The sequence below is a fragment of the Dermacentor variabilis genome, chromosome 2 (genome assembly GCF_050947875.1).
Source record: "Dermacentor variabilis isolate Ectoservices chromosome 2, ASM5094787v1, whole genome shotgun sequence".
NCBI classification, from domain to species: domain Eukaryota; kingdom Metazoa; phylum Arthropoda; class Arachnida; order Ixodida; family Ixodidae; genus Dermacentor; species Dermacentor variabilis.
In genome coordinates, this window is record NC_134569.1 from 36,308,478 (window position 1) to 36,329,543 (window position 21,066).

Below are 21,066 nucleotides of genomic sequence, written 5' to 3' on the forward strand. Positions count from 1 at the left end.
TAGCCGGTGTACCATATGGTTACGAAATTTTTGGCAGCACAACGTCGAATATTGACACGTGTACTTGTCTTCATCGGGCGACGCGTTTCACCGCCTAACAAATGTTATCGCACAGCGCAGGACGCGCTTGCATGTGTCGGAAGTTCCTGAAATGTTTCACAGTATTGCTACTGTGTTCTTCAACGTAACGACCAGATGCTTTTTGTTCATGTACTGGACACCCCCGACAAGCCGTGATCCAAGCCCGCACCGCAAAGAGAACACCAACGTATAGTTCCACCGGCAAGGCCAGCCGGATTACTACAGCCAATCGAGCCTCCTTGCCGACAATTCCAGCAGATCGGGATGGACTTGTTGCGACCCTTTCCGACGTCAACAACCGGAATAAGTGGATCGTCGTGGCGACGGACTACCTCACCCGCTTCGCTGAAACTAAAGCACTAGCACTGCCGAAAGGTAGCGCAGCCGAAGTGGCGAAATTCTTTGTCGAAAACATCCTGCTGCGACATGGCGCCCCAGAAGTCCTCATCACCGACAGAGGAACGGCCTTTACTGCGGAGCTCACCCAAGTCATTCTGCAATACAGTCAGACAAAGCACAGGAGGACAACGGCCTACCACCCACAGACGAATGGTCTTACGGAGCGGCTGAATAAGGCCCTCGCCGACATGCTAGCAATGTACGTCGACGTCGAACACAAGACCTGGGATGCCGTCCTGCCGTACCTAACATTCGCTTACAACACGGCGGTGCAAGAAACAACACAGATCACGCCGTTCACGCTGGTTTACTGCAGGAACCCGACAAAGATGCTCGACGCCATGCTGCCGCACGTCACTGACGAGGAGAATCTTGACGTCACTCCAGCGCGCTGAAGAAGCCCGACAGCTCGCCCGCCTGCGGATCAAGAACTAGCAGAGGACCGACAGCCGACACTACAACCTCCGACGACGCTTCGTCGAGTACCAGCCCGGCGACCGTGTTTAGGTATGGACCCCGATACGCCGACGAGGACTCAGTGAGAAACTACTGCGACGCTATTTCGAACCCTACAAGGTCAGCCGACGTATTGGCGCACTGGACTATGAGGTTGTGCCAGACGGCATTTCGCATTCACAACGGCGCCGCGCACGATCTGAAGTGGTCAACCTGGTGCGTCTTAAACCCTTTTACGGACGCTGACGAACTTCCCTATTTTGTTTTCGTTGCTACGAGTGCTTTTCTTTATTACTTTCGTTTATTTGCAGCATCGGGTTGATGCTTTTTTTTAAGAGGGGGATATTGACACGTGTACTTGTCTTCATCGGGCGACACGTTTCACCGCCTAACAAATGTTATCGCACTGCGCAAGACGCGCTTGCATGTGTCGGAAGTTTCTGGAATGTTATCGATGGTTCCATCCAGTGTCTGTGACCGAACCTTGCGTAATCTGATTGCATGTGTGCGCGACGCGAATAATGTAGAACTTTGTGGAAGGCGCGCGGGTCCCAGCGATTAGTCTGGAACATTCGACGATTGCTGTATAAAAGCCGACGCGCTTGACCCGTTGATCAGATTTTCGACGATCGCCGACCGTGTTCGCCGCTATCGTTGTGCTGTAAGTGTAGACTGTTTTTGTGGGCACAGATTCGCCCAATAAAACTTAGTTTTGTCTTTCACAGTATTGCTACTGTGTTCTTCAACGTCACCACCACGTGACAATATTGCGTATGCATTATTATGCCTAAGACCCAACTTCGTCTACGCAGTTTCATAATTTCACAGGCTGCTTAGTTTACTCATCCTCCAAACTATTCGATGAAGGGGTTCCACTATGTGCATTGCGAAAGATAAGCGGGTCTGTCGACATAAAATTTCTCTGCTCCTCCGACCATGTACTAAATATAGATTTTCCAATATACAGAAGTGTCCTTCTCTACTGTTTCACGCGTTCATTAACAGGAACGTCGTCCGCCACAGGAAAAAGTAGACTTCCAAATGTTGCGTAACTATTTTTGCGTAACTATTTAATTCAAATTGAACAACCAAAAGAAAAGAAAGCAGGTGGTGAAATTCCGTGGCTGTAATTGCAGCATTGCTACATGAGAAGCACTCACTCAGGCTATTAGCAACTAATGGCAACTGTATGATAGGCAAAAATTTCAAGATTAAGTCTAACGAAAAATCCCTTCTTTTCGTACACCCCTCATTTGCAAGGTGGTAGTGTACAGAGGCCGCAGAATGGTATACCTTGGACGCAACCTCCTTAAAATTCGCCTTCTAATCAATGACGCTTCACAGTGAGAGAATGAAATAAGAGGGGTATAAAAAAAATGAAGCTAGAGAATTCAAGAAGACTTAGTGCAAATACTGGCGCAATTCTGCGAAGAGTGGCTCTGCGAGGAGTTGCCCCTACGTATGTTAATCGACCATAGCAAGGGCCAATGTTGTAGCTCTTGAGAACCGTGGGGTGTCGAAAAACGAAGATAACGTCAAACAGAATTCGATACCGAAAGACGGTCGCCATGCACTTGCATCGGCGATCGTTATCCCATCGTTTAGTAACTCGGTCGCGCATGCATTTGTAATTGGGTTTCTTTGTCGTTTAGTCTGTGGTTGTCGTTTGCTTTTGCAGCAGTGCAGCAGTGAAGAAGATTCCCTAAGGAGGAACGAGCTGCTCTCGAAATCTCTACGTTCCGCGAAAAATCTTTGCATACTGATGTAATAAGAAAATATATTAAAAGAAGTTCTTATGCCAGGTGCACACTTCGCACATCACGAGCACACGTGCACAGACGGTCGAATACGTTATCCGGCTTCTTGTGTCGCAATAGTTACCCGCGCACGATCTCGCACCCTCCTTGCGCAGTGCCCTCGTGATCGAAAAAAAAAAAAAGGTCAGAGAAATGAAGTTTGTGGTTCTCCCAAGGCAACAGCAGGCGAGGTATACGCGACTCGATAGGCTAGTAGGAGTTGCGCAAAAAACCTGAGAAGCGATAAGCAAACCTTGCGAGCAATAGCGATCCAGTCTATTTCGACATCCTGCGAGGCAAAGGAGGTAAAGCGGCACGGCACATTGGACGGACAAGTTACGAAAGTTGCGGTATAACGTGGGGTCAAGAGAGCTTTTCACTTTTGCAAGACGGTCTCGCGGTCGATGAGTAAAATAACCGCCTGAATATATACACAGGGTGTCTGGCAAAGCTAAGAGGTGAAGAAATCTTGACGTCGTTACGTTGAGCCAGCAAAGCATTGGCGAGACTCTGTTAGATGCCCTGGAGTAACGTGGCTCAGCCGCATTATCTACGAAGGAGAACTGTGCCACATGCGGCGGGCGCAGATTGCTTACCTGCATTATCTCCGAATCGGTGAGCTTTCGCATCTTCCACGTCGAATGCGCTGAAAACGGGCGTACGCAATATTTCACCTTTTCGAAGCTTACAGCGTGTACCCGCTCCGATATCCAAGCCTGCGCCGGCTGTACGATATTGAAACATCCACCGAATGCCCCCGCGCGTGAGACGTGCGTCTTCTTTCTCAGCTGTCAAGCACCGCTCTTGCGTGAACGCGCCCCTGTTACTCGATCGCGCGCCTTCAGTGACATCGTCGAGTAATAAACCGTAAAGCCTATCAGCTTCAAATTTATTTGCCCGTCATTGGGTTCTTTTCTTTTTACTACGTTCGATTGGTGTTTTATCAGCCCCTACGACGGAGTAAGGAGGTCGGGCTCGCCAATTAAGGTCATCTAACTAGTTTGCTATTCATTCAAAATTGTGGGGCAGCACATAGGTGACCTTGCAATTTACTACTGCCTATAGTTACGGTATAAGCTTCTGTATAGGAACATAAGAACACTAACAGCAGCCGCGCAGCGCAGCGCCTGTGCCTTCTCGTAACGCTGACCACACTGTGGGCTCCCAGCGCAACATGTGCTAATTCGTCTTGTTTAAATCGAAGCTCTGTTGCCCCCCTCCTCGGAGTATGGCGTGTTGTCTACCGTGCGTCTCGCTGAATAAAGTGAGCCAATCTTCGAGAAGGTGCAATCAAAATTGGTCCGATCCCGGAGACTGTGTCTTGAAACCAGTGGGACCAGTGTATGATATGTGCCCACGCGCGAGGTTTAATACAGTTTGTAACGCAACACAATCCTGCAGGTATAGTGCAAAGGTGCGAGTGGGCCGATCCTGATAAGGATATTGTATTAAAGGCAATCGTGTGTAGAATTAGTTGCCTATTCTCTGTGCTTGGCGTCAGTTTCTGGCCGAGTGGACGTAGCGAGGAGCCTCTCACAAAGCTGAGGCTCGGATAGAAAAAACACGAAGAACACGAACGGCACGCGCGTTATCAGAAGGGGCACTCCAAAGGGTGTAAACTGTTCTATGCTGATAACGCGCGAGCCGTTCGTTACTAGAAAGTTCCGGGCTCGCAGCGTTAAAGAAAGGAAACGCATCAAGGCAGATGAAGATTATTGCTGTGTGGCAGAAGGGGCACGCCAAAGGGTGTAAACTGTTCTTAGAGTGTAACCAACGGGCACCTGTCGTTTTTGCAGGCAGGTCGTTCTTACCTGCAGCGCGCATATTTGGCGCTAACCCTCCAACCTGCCTTCTATAAGGCGCTGTAGCTTCTCACGAGCGCATTCTTATCGGCAACCGTAGCCGGCTTCCGGTGCTCACTTTTATGGAACCTATGGTAACGCGAGCAGGCACCACTGCGACTGACGCATTCGGGCTAGCGCGCGTAATACAGAAACGTAGACGCTCCCGTCAATCCACGCAACGCCCGTGACCGTACTGTGTACCACTAAGGGATTCCCAAAATTGCAATCTCCTGATCTTTGGCGAAATCCCCCACGCTTTGTTACCCCGAGGAGAACCCCACTGATATCTGTCTGTCCTCACTTCTTTGCCTTGTTCTCGCGAAGCAAGAGAGGAACTTTAGAAACCGGAGCAACAAAGGCAAGTTAGACAGATGAAGTCATGGAGAGAGAGAAAGGAGGACAAAAATAAGGAGGCACGTCTATATGGATGGAGGCTGGCGATGTGGTGCAGAACACAACGTCAAATAAATAGAGAGAGAGAGAGAGAGAGAAAGAGAGAGAGAGAGAGAGTCAAGCTGGCATCTCATATACCCCGGATTTTCTTTTATGTACACCCACCATAGCAACTTGATAAATGACCAGGACGCCGTGTGTCGATGGCGCCCGCGCCTCCTCTCCCTCCCACGCGCACGTTCTGCCACGCCAAAGGCGGCCGCGAATAGAGGCCCTCCGTACTGACGCCGTTGTGCCTGTGTCCTCCTCTCCTAAACGAGATAGCCAGAGAAGGAGCCTTTTCCCAACACACATGAACCCACGCCCGCCATGGGCATATGGTGTCAGCTGATAATTTTCCGCGCCCTTGGTTGGTGCGCTACTGCACACAAAAACCACTGCACGACGCCCTATGGGCTCCGTAACGCCGTGTCGCTTACAGCGTGCAGCGCTGCGGAAACGAGGGCTTGCTCCGGCAATCCAAGATAGCGATCTTACCGGTGTTCCGTGCTCTTACGCAGCGTACATTCGCTTACCCGCGGCTGTGTCATCTGCTCTCAAAAATTGTCAATGGCACAAGGCGCACGACGAGATACTGGAGTGTTTCTACCAGTGCGTGCGCCTCGAAGAGCCACAAGACCGTGCACGGAAACTGCGCCGCGGAGCGCGTTAAGGCGAACACAAGTGCGCAGAAAGCAATAACACCATATGCTTCTGGAAATTTCCACTTCACAAAGTTGTAGAAACACGACAATGCTTTCTTCTACGCATCGATATGTGCCTTTAGCCAGATCCGTGGCTTCCTTAAGGTTGCACGGTTTTGCTCAAACAGAGTCTGGGGTATACCCGATCCCGCGCCACCTCGACTCGTGTGGAGAATTGTTTGCTCCTCTCCATCCTCTCTCATTCATGGCTTCTAGCTGCATTGGCTTTTCTTCTGTTCTAGAAGACCGGAGCACTTACTTAGCACGTCGGGTTCTTTATTCGGCACGAGGCGGGAGCCTACCACGCTTGTCGGCAGGAACAAGTGATTGTGCCGAAACGCGGCCGTGCCGTATGTTGGTCGGGCGGAGGAGAACCCACAACTGCTTCATGAACCCTTCCCCCTCCCTCTTCCACCCCGCAGGCTGCCCTTCATTGGGCTCCCGAAGCACGGCCCGGTGGCGATTGTTTCTCTGCACACACGCACGCACACACGCACACAAACAAACGTCAAAGCCGCGCTCGCCTCGCCGGGAAAGAACGGGGGTGGCTCAGTGGGCCGAACTAAACTGCACGCCGTCGATTTGTCTCCCAGGCAGCTTCCACGCGACGAGACTAGCAACCTACCCTTTTCTCCACCTGCTCGAGGTGCTACTGCCGTATAGAGTTCTTTGTGCGCGGTCTGCGGCTGTAACGGCGGCCTATAAGCACGGTTGTCTTACAAGGTGGGAGACAAAGCTGCATGCCAAGACAAAAAACGGAAATTTTCACCTGTGCCAAAACATCGCACAACAGGCAGCGTTTCTATAGCTGTGAATTCCCCGACGGTAATTCTACAGAGACAGGAGCCGTACTGAACACTCGGCGCGCGAGGATTACAGGATCCGGCTGTGGCAGAGCTGGCAGTTTTCTCCCGCTCATCGTCATAGAGCGACAGAGCGAAGCAGTGCACATCACCTGAAATGCAATTTGCGTTTGGGCGTGACTTCTGAACTCTGTAGTTCGGTATTTGGCGGCGCAGAATGACGACACAACAAACCAGCTTATATAGCACGCTAGAGACTAATTCAACCTTCACGAAAAGCACTACAAATGCTAAATGTAGCGAAAACAACATGACAATCGCAACTAAAATCATAACGACTATCACAGCGATAACCATTACATTTAATCGAAATACAGTCTAATGAAATTCATAAAACAGTCGAACTGCAATCATAGCGACAGCCACAGGGCACTACAAAAATAATCGCAACGACGATACCAGCGACCGCTCATTCATCGCATACCACTTAACGAACGCTTCGATTTTATGTGGATTAGAGCATGTGCTTTTGCATGCAGCATGCAGACCTTCATTTTTTTTTTTCTTTTACCGGCGACAGCTCCGGAGACTCACCGTTTTCTTTCTTTTCCATTCGATGTTGCCGTCATGCTCGTGTGCCGTTATTATTGTCGTCAATATCGTGCTGCGTTGCCCTCTATATCATCTTTCTATGGAACACTGCGTTCCTTTGCTCGCCCACTAATAACGCAACCTAGCCCTCTCGATAAAGCAGCGTCCATTCAAAGCGCGATGCCCTGCTGTTTTGAAACAGCCTGATAAGACGAGGCACAGCCCGGACCTGTATCGCACGCGTAACCACTTGCCCGTAAAACGATGAAGTTTGACTCTTGACTATTCATATGGCTGAAGTTCTGCTCAGGATAAATTGCGCAACGAAATCAATTTATGCCAATTTGTCGCGGCGGAATACGGAAACGGTGGCGCAACTGCGCGCTTTTTCACTCCCTACATCAAGAACCCAAGACACGCGCATATTGCACCGTCATGGCACGCATCAAAAAAAAAAAAAAAAATCGCGTTGCAGAAGTTCTACGTGCTCGTAACCTGTAGGCAGCTCGTGCTCACACTAATGTCAAGCAGAGAATGCGCTCTCACTACGTACGGCGGTGCGCACCGAACTTTCTTTTTTTTTTTTTTTGGAAAGAGAACTCTGAGATCTGTGTACTGTACAGCGCGTGTCCAACAAACGTGCTATATAACCTTACAAAAGATATATATAGATCCCTAATTAGCCTTCACTCGATTCCTTGCTAAATGTATAGCAAACATTTAAAGGTGTCGCTAAGAACAACTGTACTTCAGCTGCGGGAAAAATGCATTTCATCACATTTTTGGGGGAACGGATATCTCGAAAGCACTAAGAATTCTCCTAAATAGACAAGACTTAAGCGCTGTCCGGCCTTAACTCTGTCTGTACTTCCAAATCGCAGCCATGAATAAAATAAGCAAATCTAGTAAGTGAAATTTCGTTAGTCAATTCTGCGTTGCGACTTATTGTACATTTGCGCCCTTTCCCGTAATAGAGCTAAAGTGATGGAATTGCTCTGTTTCTCACGAGCAATTACTCCCAGATCTATGTAGCCATAGAAAAAAAAAAAAGGCGCACCCGTTTTTTACATTAAACAGTTCTGTACACGTGTGTGTGTGGGGGGGGGGGGGGGGGGTCTTCGTGCTACTTGTTCGAAGAGTCCCAAAGCTAACGGGTTCCGTTTATTATATATATATATATATATATATATATATATATATATATATATATATATATATATATATATATATATATATATATATATATATATTATTGGCACAGTATGCAAATTCTATCTGGGAGTTCCAATTAACGCGTTTCCTGCTCGATAAATCAGATTTTTCCCGTTCTCCCTCTCACCTTCAATGACGACCGCCTTAGTCCCAGCGGCATATTTGCCTCTCCGCTTTTCTTCGCTGATAAGAGGAGCTTATTGTTTGCGCAAGTGATTTCAGAGCCGACAGACTCGGGAGCGATGCAGATTCAACAATGGAGCAACAGGTAGAAGAAGGAATTTTTATTTCTTTATTGCGCTTTTATTTGTTCAACGTTGCCCCGTCGGGAAATTTTATTCTTTCGAGCTGCTTTCAAGCGCTTTTTTGCCGTGGGAATAGCAATGGGGACCAACATATAGGTACAATTCTAGCGAGTACTACATACACCGGTGAGAATGTTTTGCTGCTGAAAACGAAGTCGTGGGTTCGGTTTACAGGTCGCGACGTCCGTATTTCAATGAGGGTGGAAAAGAAATACGCTCGTGGGTGCATGTCGAAGAATCCAGGCGAATAAAATTAGGTCGCAGCCTTCTCAACACGACACACAATATAGCCACGCCGCTGCCTTTTGGATGCAAAACTCATTCAATTTACTCGTAACTAACATTCCTTTCCAGAGCAGCGGAATCACACTATATTTGATATGCTTGCAATATGTTGGAATTACGGTAATACTGTATTACTGTGCTAAGCAGTTATGAGCTAGGTGATATGCCTGCAATATCACGGTTCTTTCGAGTGGCCTATTGGAGAGACTGTCATTCTCATGGACGTTCACGACCTTCTCTACATTTTTATTTTTGCAGCGAAGTTGTTAAGGGCTAATTCCCCCAGGATCGCCTCGTGTGTAGACACAAAATCCCAAAGATAGTGCAATGATGGCCCGACACAAAATCCCAAAGATAATGTAATGCGGGCCAACCCGCGGTGGAGGTGAAGCAGGCGTTAAGCACTTCCCATACGCGGGCTGATCCCGAAGATAGTGGAATGCCGGGCCGCTATTAAGGGCTAGTTCACCCAGGATCGTGCCCGTCTGTAGAAAGAAAATCGCAAAGATAGTATAATGCCGGGCCGACCCAAAATCCCGAAGATAGTGCAATGCCGGGCCGACCCGCGGCGGAGGTGAAGCGGGCGTTAAGCACTCCCCATACGTGGGCCGATCCCGAAGATTGTGCAATGCCGGGCCACTGTTAAGGGCTAGTTCACCCAGGATCGTGCCCGTCTATAGACACAAAATCCCAAAGACAGTGTAATGCCGGGCTGACACAAAATCCCGAAGATAGTGCAATACCGGGCCGACCCGCGGCGGAGGTGCAGTTCGGGATTAAGGGGCCCAAATACACAGCTTCGCTGGTCATCCTTCTTCACAGAGTGGAAGGGCACTAAGCATTTTCTTTTCTTTCGTTTGTTCGCTTTTTCTCTCCGATGTTCTTTCATCTTTCATTTCCCTTACCTTTCCTTCAATGCAGGGTAGGAAACCAGAATCTGATCCGTTAGCCTTCCTGCCTTTCTCCTCCCGTTTCTCTCTCTCTCTCTTGCTCTCTCACGGTTCGTGGTAACATAACGGTCGATTGTAACATCACGGCTCATTGTAGCATCACGGTTTCTTCTAACATCACACTCAAAGCTCCGGAAACGAAAATAAAGCTTAGTGTGAATTTGCCCTCTTGCAGGAGCACAATGTGACAGCGCAGACAGTGGCGTTCAAGTGGTGGTAAATCTTGAGCGTTGCTTATGTAAGCATTCATTGGGTAGTATTACTAGGGGGGTACAGTGAAGCTGCTAGCTTAATTAGTACAGTCACTCACTCGCGGCAGCTGTTTGCATTCTTAAGGTACTTCACGCACTTTCCGGGAGCTATGTATGTATGTATCAAACTATTTTTCCGCCTAACTGGGTCGCTGGGAGGCCTGGCGTCGAATGGAGTTGCTGTTGAGGGAACAGAGTTCGAAACCAACCATAGGTCCACTTTGGGTCACTGACTATGTGGCACTGTATAGATATATGCCGCTGTTGAGGGAACAGAGTTCGAAACCAACCATAGGTCCACTTTGGGTCACTGACTATGTGGCACAGTATACATATATGCCGCTCTTCAACGAACATCTCTTACGCCGACTTGGAGCACTGGATATGGGCCACTCGGTCTGTGGTGGTCTTCAATGAGCCTCTTTGATGGCAGCTTGGTATGTGCCACTGCAAATGCGCCGCTCTACAATGACAAATAAGATCATTTAAATTTATCCCATGGTGAGCGGAATGGAACCAACGTCGCAAGAATTCCTCAAGGACAGCAACCCGACGCTTTAGCAGACTGCGCCATAAATGCACTGTGTATGTGCCCCACCGGCGCGTCCCGCTTGTTGTCTCGGAGGCCATGTGCGGACTTCTCGGCAGCGCCACTAGATAGCGCTGCGTGCACAGCAAGAAGGTAGGACATTAGGCAGTATAATAGCAAGAGCTTGGTGGCGCAACCCACCGTCCCGTTCCAAAGGGGACGCTCATAACATCCATCCATCCATCCATCCGAAGGACGAAACAGGAGCATGGTTGCTGCATGACGCGTTTACACGGGCCGGCGCGCTATGCATATTGGAGGCCACGCACAGGCTTCGCGGATGCAAGGCTAAATGGTGCGAAAGAGGAGTCCGCTGCAGTACCCGCTTCATACAGAACTCGTTTCGACGGTGGTAATACGTGATGTCGCTATACTGATCCAATGCTAAGTGCATTACTGTCGATAGTCGTCATGATGTGGGTTCTACCAAATTTTTTTGTACGCATTTACATTAGTCACAAACCGTTCTAAGTCTAGCAGACATTTAAAGTTTTAAATTGGAACGCGCAGGAAATATCAGGACCGTTCGATAAGCTTAGTCACCTATTTTTTTCTTTTTTTTAATACATATATTCTTCAGGCTATTAAAGCAATTTTGGGAAGCGGTAATAGACATTTGTCTACATAGTTGGATTTGCACATTTAATCACTATTCAGGAAATGATCATATACAAAGTTAAATTCTGATAACCAGAAAATAATTACCTACTGAGATATTGCGCAGTATCACAGGAATACTTATAGATCAGTGTATACGCTGTTTTCTAGCGCACTCTGCTGAGCATTAGGGTAAAACCTCGCGACGGAGGATTGTGCTCGCGGACGAATCATCGCAGACGAATCAAACAAATCACCGCACTGACTGCTGAGGGCATATTGACGACGGTTCTTAGAGGGACATTAATTAATGGCAACACTAAATGGCATTAAACAGCTAGAGTACAATTTCAAAACTATTGTCATTTCAATTGGTGGGATATGGTTGATTGCTGGACTTTCTGGACGTTGTGAGCTGTCATTCAAAATGTTGCGAAACCTGAATTAAACATAAAAGGAAACTGTAGTAGCGATCACAGAATCGCAGCCAGAACTTGGAGGGTAAGAGATTCGATGTCTCAACCACTTAACATTGTTGCGCAAAAATTGCGAAGTCTTCGTTGCGACCGCAGCAGTGAGAGGGCGATGGATTAATGCATGACCACTGATTTATTATACTCCAGCGAAGAAACCACACAGCCTGTCTCGTTACGTACGACTTGGGCCGAATCCGAAGGCGGTGCAGTGTGGGAGGAACTGGCGCTCTCTCGTTTTTTACAGAATTTTGCTGCTATGCGATATTACGCGCTCAAAGGACAGTGGTGGCTGACAATTATTTGCTGCGTCTGTGACGCGCGCTCACACGCTCTTGATTTTATAGCGATATCGATTATACCGGCGCTCGAAGCACGTTTGCGCCATCGCGTTAATGTTGTCGCGCTGTCCTGCTATTGATTACGCATGCGCCGCTCGCACACCGAGGGCTAGAGGGTCTCCTGAGACACGGAGCGCGTTTGGCTGCAAAAGCGACGAAACGAAGTGGACGTATCGTCAGCGCTCCGCTAAATTGCCTTGGTGGTGGACACTGGACAGCGTTCTGAATTCCGCTGCTCTCGTGAGCTTCTTCCAAGCACTCGTGACATTCTTCTACAACAGCGGGAGGAACGCATAGAGTACGGTCATCCACACAAAGCCCTTAACAGACAGCAGAGTAGGGACTGGTGACGCATTCAAACAAACAGCTTCATCAACCTGCATCAACTCAGTAAAATAAACCGAACTGTATTTCTGGACGTCTGTCCATGGTGTTCTAACAAACCCACACTACAACATATCACATGGGAATGCCTGGAAAGGCCTTCACATATTACTAGCCCATACATATAACTGCACATATCCACTTATGTTAAATAGGCAGTGGGAGGCATGGCTTGCGGACGAGGGAAAGGAGAGTCAAGTGGCTCTTCTTGACCAAGCCCAGCGAGCCGCTCGAGCCAGTGGAGCCCTGGACTAAGGGCCCAACCACACTCGCCTACTTTTTGTAAAATAAAGTTTCCTAATTCCCTCCTTCCTTTTGTCAGCATTGTGCGCGCTACTCGCTAGCGTCTCTGCTGAGCTGCTATGTGGATGCACTGGTTGGAGCGGAACGGGATTGGCTAATATTTCACTGGGCGCAGACCAACAACACTGACGGTTTCTTGTCACCAATCTCACGTCGTACGTGCATCGGTGATGCACGTAGAGTTGTGACGTCCGTATAGCCACTAGCGGCTCTCATCAAATCAGCAAGTGCCGCCCCCCCCCCTCCCCCGACACACTCTTGAAAGAGGGCACTATCGGCTGCACGCTGGAAAATTCAACAAAACAACGGCTGAGGGCAAAGTTTTTTTCTGAATATATTGCCAACGTAAGTGAAGCTTTTCTTTATTATGTATTCCCTGCTTTGGCAGGAAAAGTTGTCTTTCGTGCCTCGGCACAATATGTAGCGGACGATGCGGAATGCCCCATACGAGAAGTTTCAACTTGCGTTTGTCGTATCATGCCCAGTTTTTTCGCACTGCCTATTCATATCTGAAAACACAAAATCAGATCGCTAAATTTAACATAAGGGCGAGTGGAGGAATCCGGTTAAAGTATATTATAATCAGCCGTGTCGAACAATTGCATGCCTTATACGGAATTAAATTGTTGAATTATCAATTACTGGAACTATTTAATCTCTGTCCAGAGATTGTTCACATAGCATCGCAGTCTCAGTCTCTTTTCACCATAAGAGAAAAGCATATGATAGGTCTGACTGTCGAATTTCATTGTGTAATCATGAGTTATATATCCTAGATATGTTGGTAAAATGACCTGCATGGTCGAATGTGCAGAGCCATTGTAATACCATAACAGCACTGACTTCAATTTTTTCTATTGGCATGTGTAACTTGCGACGTCTGTAAATTTCATTTTCAGGCTGTTTCTACATAAAAAGTAACACTAGCACAGGTTTCCTGGCAAAAGCAAGAACAGCAGAGACACAGAACTTGCTTTCGAATTCAACACTGTGCATGCCTCGCATATAGTTTACTGAAAAAAACCGGGAAAAATCTGGAAGAGCGACCAAATACTTTGGCTAACACATGAAAACTGGGAGAGAGCGAGTATTTAGTAATTATTTTCAAAGCACATAAGTAAGCTGCACAGTTCTAACGTTTGGTATGCATCAACCCGAAAATGGCCCCATTTTCTAAATATGCCCATATTTAGAAAATGGGGGCCATTTGGACTTTATTATTACTGTTTTGCGTGACGTAAAGCTTAGACGGTGGTCCTGGCATAATTACAATGACAATCACCCTAGCAAAAATTCTAATAGAACTTTGTATTAGTCTAATGCAGTTTTGTATTAGTTGTATAAGTTTTGTATTAGACCAATAGAAATTTCTATTAGTTGTACTGATTGACCTATAAGACCAATAGAGCCTATGTATTAGGCGTATTAGTCTTATACAAACAGTGTTGCATGTCTGCTAGTTTCGTTATTAGACTGATACGTCCTATTGACTTTATACAGATTGTTGCTGGTCTGTTATGCAACATGCATTGTTGAATTCTGTTGCCCCTTTTTGCTGCTTGTTTAATGCGAGGGTGAAAGTTTATGAAAAATTAAGTCTGTATCTTTTTATCCCAATGGTGGATGCACTTCAGTACAGTGTGATTGGGCCGATTGTTGTGCGCATAGCAGCAGTGACATGCATGTTTGTGCAAGATTGTGCAAGATTTCTGTCTAGAGTTGTTCCTTATCTGCCTACACTTTCGATGTAACACACAGAACATCTTTGGTGCATTTCATGTGCTGTCTAATTGTTCTGTCATATCAGATGGTGTCATTTTTCTTTATGATAAACATGTGGAACTAAGCATATCACACTTTGTCCTAAAATTAGTTTGGAAATTACGGGGCCATATTATTCCAATTTAGAAGCAAATATTGCCTGCTTAAACATTTAGTGGTAGAACTAGCAGCCCTGCTTTTAAATGTTTCTATATGTGTGTATGTTTCTACCCAGGTTTTTTTTGATGACTCCAAAAGGACGTTCTCTGGTCGAAGTGGTGGAGTAAAAGCTCTGGCAATCAAGTTTGCTGGCCTGACGAAGATCTCGAAAGAGAAATCTGTAAAAATATTTGTGTGCTAATAAATGCTCCTAGCAATTATGCCTGTTTTTCATTCTGTAACTGGTGCATTAAAACCTTTTCTTTCACACCAATAGACCTATTAGACTAATACGCCAATAGACCTATCAGACTAATAGGCCAATACACCAATAGATCTATTAGACTAATACACTAATAGACATAATAGATTGTATTAGTGTCAATAACCTCATAGGCAATTAGTTCTTGTATTAGAATTTTGCTAGGGCAAGGTCAAATTTTGCGAAAATAAGGGGAATGCTACGCTAATCTTGTGTGCGACACTAAATATGCATTGATCACATACAACTTCTTAAAAAAAAAAAAAAACTTGAGCAAGTATTGTAGAGGGTCGCGTTTCTGTTATCAGCTACGTTTCAAGAATTCCTAAGAGAACTCGGCATTTCAGAAACCTTATACTTGGGAGAAATGGCTGCATCTTAAATGCAATGTGTCGCGAAGATCTAACGTTTATGGTTTAGTTAGAAGTGTTACAAGTAAATTCTGAAACCTGGCTTTTTTTTTTATGTGATATCTTGGGTTCGCCTGGTGTCCTCAATGAACTTGGCAGCATCTTTATATTTGGTGACAGGAAAGACCAGATAATGGGTGACATATGTGTTGGAAAGTTAACCGGGTGGGTGGGTAAATGGAGCTTTGCAACACATTGAGTATAAAAGTGCCTTAAATCGTTATGCGTACGTATGACAAGAGGTGCAGAATTTATTGAGCTGCCCTGGCAAAGCTATATGTCACAGAGATCAAATTTAGCGAAAATCGATGGAATGCCATTAGCGCAAAGCAAGATGTTTGTGAATGTATTGCTGGCTTTTTAGAAATTCCTAACAAGTAATAATAATAATAATAATATTTGGGGTTTTACGTGCCAAAACCACTTCCTGATTATGAGGCACGCCGTAGTGGAGGACTCCGGAAATTTTGACCACCTGGGGTTCTTTAACGTGCACCTAAATCTAAGCACACGGGTGTTTTCGCATTTCGCCCCCATCGAAATGCGGCCACTTCCTAACAAGTGGTTGAAAGCATTACATGCGGGCAAGGTTTCAAACACAGCAATCAAATATGGGCAACTTATGAAAGGATGCAATATAATTACAGGAAACTGAAACTTATTGCAGCTGCGTGGATGAAACAGCTTCACTGGAAATGGGTTGAAATTCTGTGAGGTCGCGCACGTCTGTGGTCGTTCTTTCTTTTGAATATTAAAAGTATTTTACATCGACTGTAGTACGTTGTGTATAACCTTGGCAGTATACTATTGCCGTAACTAGCGATACACTTGTGCTATTCCTTGTTTAATTATCAAAATTTTGTAGCAAATGTGTATCTTTAGATGTGCTATACTACTTGTTTATTGTGGGGCATCAAGGACCTCTGTCCGGCACTCATCGCCTTTTGTCCCTTTATCATCTTGAGATTTTATATAATTTAATGCAATAAATTCAAATTCAAACAATTGTCTGGCTTCCCATAGATCACCATGCCTAGGTGATAATGAGGTCTATGTTTGTTTAATTGTAAAAATTATTGACAGACTCACTATATATATACATATATGTATATATAGGTCGGTCCACCAACCGAACCTGATGGGCATATAAACTGCAGACAACCACGAAATTGTGCTTCTCACCACAAAGAGTGTGCATGTGAGAGAGAGAGAGGGGGGGGGGAGGTAGACAGATGGTTTGCAGTTTGGCATTGTCCGCCCCACACACACACTCCATAAATAGTTGGTACGCCACCGAGCAACTTCTCTTGCGCCAGGCTTTTTGTATGCTGCTCACCGTGACATGAAAAAAAATTTAATGGCCCTCTCTAAGTTAAACAAACGTCGTTCTGCAAAAACGTGCCCAAATTAGTAAGGTGAGAGCCATGGAGCTAGCTAAATGGAAGCAAAGCAGGTACATCCGACGTATGTTTAGCCTGGCATGAGCGAAGATACTGCTCCAGGAGCACAGGCCCAATCTCTATACTACGGCCCCTACTGCTCTGCTCCCCCTGGAAATTCAGTGATGTTATTTTGAAGGTAGAGCGCCGTAAGGCACGGGAAAGGTATAATCCCAGCATGAGCGACTCAACACGGACACTGCATGCGCGAGAAAGTCTGTCCGACCTACCTTTAGCTTCTGGGATTCGCGTACATCCGATGTACCTTCAGACACTACGATCACTAAACGAGGCATCAGTGCCCATTGCTTCACCTGGTTCACTGCACCAGCAGCCATTGCCGGAGTGTAAACAAACTCGAGCATGGGCATGGCCAGCGCGTGACCTCACTCCACAACGCTGGCACGCAGGGACTAATGCATAGAAAACGAGCAAAGAAACGTCTTCTCCGTAGTACCTAGGCAAACTCGGGTATACAGGAAGCAAAAGCTCGCCAGATCTGCTCTCTCGCACTAGCTTTTACTCGAGCCTTGGCACAAACATCGGGCTATTCCTGAAATGACCATCTTGTGTGCTTTCCCGGCAGTTGCTGTGGCTAGGTAGCGGGCCAGATAAGACTGGAAGTAAAAATAGTCTCCAATCAATGCTGTGAAGGTGGTTGCATAGCGAAGCTGTAGACGACAACTATAGAATGAGTACCCATTGCGATGTAGGTTGAAATTATTCATGTGGCAACCTCCACAATTGTACTTTATCTAGTTATTAGCCCAAGACGTTTGGACGGCCTGCGACTTGGCTTGCACCATTGCTTCGTGCACCTACAAAGAGTGGACCAGTAAGAAGGGGAATTTGCCGTGCCTCATATGCACGCTGCTCTTCAGGAGTCCTCACTATACGTGGCCTTCCCATATATAGGACTGTCGCAGCACAAATCACTTGCTAGGTGTGTTCTTCTTTTACGTACGAAAGTGCAGTTACGTCACTCCTGTTCATATGTTACAGTCAAACTAACGCCACCTTGGCAGCTTGTGAATCTTTACCGGGAAACGTATGCGGGGAGCGCTGCGAGCTTCACATTGCATGTAGGTGCAGGAGCGCCTTATCATCAACTATGTGGTTTCGATGCTTGTTTTGAGCTTGTTCTTTATTGAAACGTGTGCTATTCTGTATGTTGTATGCGTGCGTGGTTCCAAACAATGCATGCACTGTTCGCTTCATTGATTGCTTGTAGCCTCTGCCTTATGAGGGTATCAGCCATTACATTTGGGGGTATGAGCCATAAATTATGATAGTTTTCTATCGACGTTACGCAACGTACAATTCCCAGGAGTCTAGCCACAGACAGCTTCGCTGTAAAAGCTAGCGTGACACCAGTGCGCACTGATATGATCTCGACTGGTTGAGCTGGGTCTTCCCTTCAAGAATTAGATGACGAAGGCGGGAAGCGTGATAAAAAAAAAATGTATTCACTTCATTAGTACGTGGTTGTCACCGAGTCTCAAGTGGTTCTGCCTAACACGCAGGCCAGGACGGTAAATAACCCCTCGAGGTTTTGTGGTAGTCGATGTCTCCTTGGGAAACTTGTGGAAGTGTCAGAGTCTTTGTCAAGTTGTGGAATCGACAACTTCCCTTCGTGTCTTCTCCTTGGGTCCACTCCTTTGTGTCTGCTGAGGGCGTAGAGGGGCGATGCTTTTTTCGAGTTGAGGGCAATTACCTCGACATGGGGAAGCATGCTGGAATGTTTCCCACACTTGAGAAGTTGAATTCAAAGCCCACCATAACAGCCTCTCAGAAATGAGGGCAATTACCTTGACACAAGGAAGTGCACTGGAATGTTTCCCACAATTGAAAGGCCGATCATAACAGCATGCAATGCTGTACACCACATACTACACCACGGACAAAGGACAATCTGGGAATTAGCAGTCTTCGGTGGATTCATGCTAACGTGTCATCACATACTGAAACCGCTGTGCTTCAGCATATGTATGATAAATGCCTTGCAGGTCAGTGAAAGCTGTGCAGTGTTCCTGCTTTTGGGAGCGGACGATAGATTTGTGGCACATAAAACAGCCATATGGAAGGATTAGAAAGAATTGGCTGCTGCAATTAAGGGACAAACCCTCCTTATCGCAGAGATATATTGTGTGATCGAGGAGTGCAGAGAAGTGAGAGAGAAAAATAAATTTTATAGAAAACAAAATTTGAGGTCCTAGTCCAGGGTTCCACTGGTGCGAGCGGCTCGTTCGGCTAGGTCTAGCAGGGAAGTGAAGGCTGGCTTATGCGGTGCAAGAGTGAACAAGGCTTGACAGAAGAACATAGGCCTGCGCGTGCATCAAACGGCTGATGGTCGCACGTAGGCCCGGTAATGCGCTATACGCACGCATAAGTGCTCGCTGTTTGGCACTGTGCAGACCATACCACAGAACTTTGTTGCCGTTAAGCTTTACTTACCATGATAATAATATGCCTCAGGCTGCAGTCAGTGTATTTAAACGTCTCACAACGTTCTCCTCTGCTGGCCTCTTAGTCGATGCACTGCGGCTTGCAACATATTCACGAAGCACAGCCACCCCAATCTCGTTCAATAAAGTAAAACGATTTCTATAAAGGCACGACCAGCATACGTGTTTGTTCTCATAAGCTGCCGGTCATCACTTCTGCATTTCTGCAGTGCAGTGAGAAGGCCACTTTATTTTCAGAAAATCTAGCTAAAGTAGCGGGGCACTGGCCTCACAGTCTAACTTGCGGAGTTCATTATGAACTCCTTTCAATGCTTGAGCACAATACTCTAACAAAATGATTTAGGAAATGGTATCGCAATTGTATACACCGCTATTAGATTCGTTGGTTGGATCTAATCTACAGTGAGGGCACATCCGTGTAGCTCGACGTGATCGCACACCAAAGGTGAGAAATGTAAAGAAGAGAAGAGAATCTGCCCCGAGAAGATGGCGGAGTAACGCCAACTTCCAGCGTCACTGAGCTTCACAAAGTGTGACATTAGGGTCTCTACTTAGTTTTTTCTTCCTCCATGCTGATGTGGTAGGAGGCTGTTGGTGGTTTTTAGGAAAGTTGGTGTTGTGCGACGTGACGCACATGCCAACGTCTCAAGGCTATAGTTAATGTTGGCATGAGAGAGAGGGAGAGAGACGGGATGAGAAAGGCAGGAAGGTAAGATTCTGGTTTGATGCCCTGCACTGGGAGAAGGGTAGGGGGAAATGAAAGACAGAAAGAACAGTGGAGAGAGAAAGTAAACTAACGGAAAAAATATATAGTGAAGGTCATGAATGTCCATGAGAATTACAGTCGAGAGCAATGCATGCATCTATGGCTTAACAAATTAAGGAAAAAAAGGCCTCTGCTGCCTAATGGGTAGTGCACCAGGCTTCTATACTGTGGAACAATGGTTCGATTCCACCACAGAACACGCATGTTAAAATTTTTTGAAAAGACCGTAAACGAGGCAAGATGGGAATCTACCTACCGCAATGTACCTGGTATACAGAATATGTTTGTGAGACAGGAACCTATCTACCTATTGCAATGCACCTGATACTATAAAGAATTTGTTTTGCATTAAAAGAATGTCACAGTAATACTGACTCGGGATCCAAAAGTGGAAATGCAGCCCCTTTCAACTGCGCCGCCTGCTGTTATGTATAGCGGCCTTTTACAGATCACTCCGGTCACACGCTCGAGCGACAAGTGTCATACCGGAAAATGCAACTCATCCCAGTCCCATCATCCCTTCCCAACAGAGGCCCAATAACCAGACTTTATAACAAACATGGCAAATAAGCATACGGGCCTGTTCGAGCTACTATTGTAGATGTAATGCCAACGAGACGTGCGACATGGTCTTTCACGATGCAAATTTGCTACATCTAAGATTTCTGTGTACAAGCATGCCCACATGTGTTTCTTTTCAGAGCAGAGCAGAGCCGTGCAACAAGCCTGGCTCTGCTCTGTGTTATTTCCCTGCACAACACTCTGGGCACTACAGTGCTCATGTAGTGCCTGTGTGCACGCAACGCTCGCTTTGTCACATACACAGAATGTCTGTATTTTTACATGCTTCTCTAAAGCACAAATTAGAAGTATGGAATTTAAATATGCCCCACAATTCCCATGCACTGCACCAACAGGCACACAGCCAGCGCCACATCGTAGCTCTTAAACACATAATTTCACAAACTGTGCAAACGTAGTTCGCTAAAATGCAAATTAAAGCTCAGC

General features: G+C 46.5%; 1 protein-coding gene across 1 annotated transcript in view; it reads right to left on the bottom strand.

Annotated features, from left to right (window-relative positions):
* The window catches only part of LOC142570293 (uncharacterized), a 53,082-nt gene extending 35,884 nt beyond the window's left edge, over positions 1-17,198 (bottom strand). Inside the window, exon 1 of the mRNA XM_075678687.1 lies at positions 17,058-17,198. Within this exon, the coding sequence (XP_075534802.1) occupies positions 17,058-17,198 (141 nt within the window). The remainder of the gene's footprint in view (positions 1-17,057) is intronic.
* Positions 17,199-21,066: the final 3,868 nt, after the last annotated feature.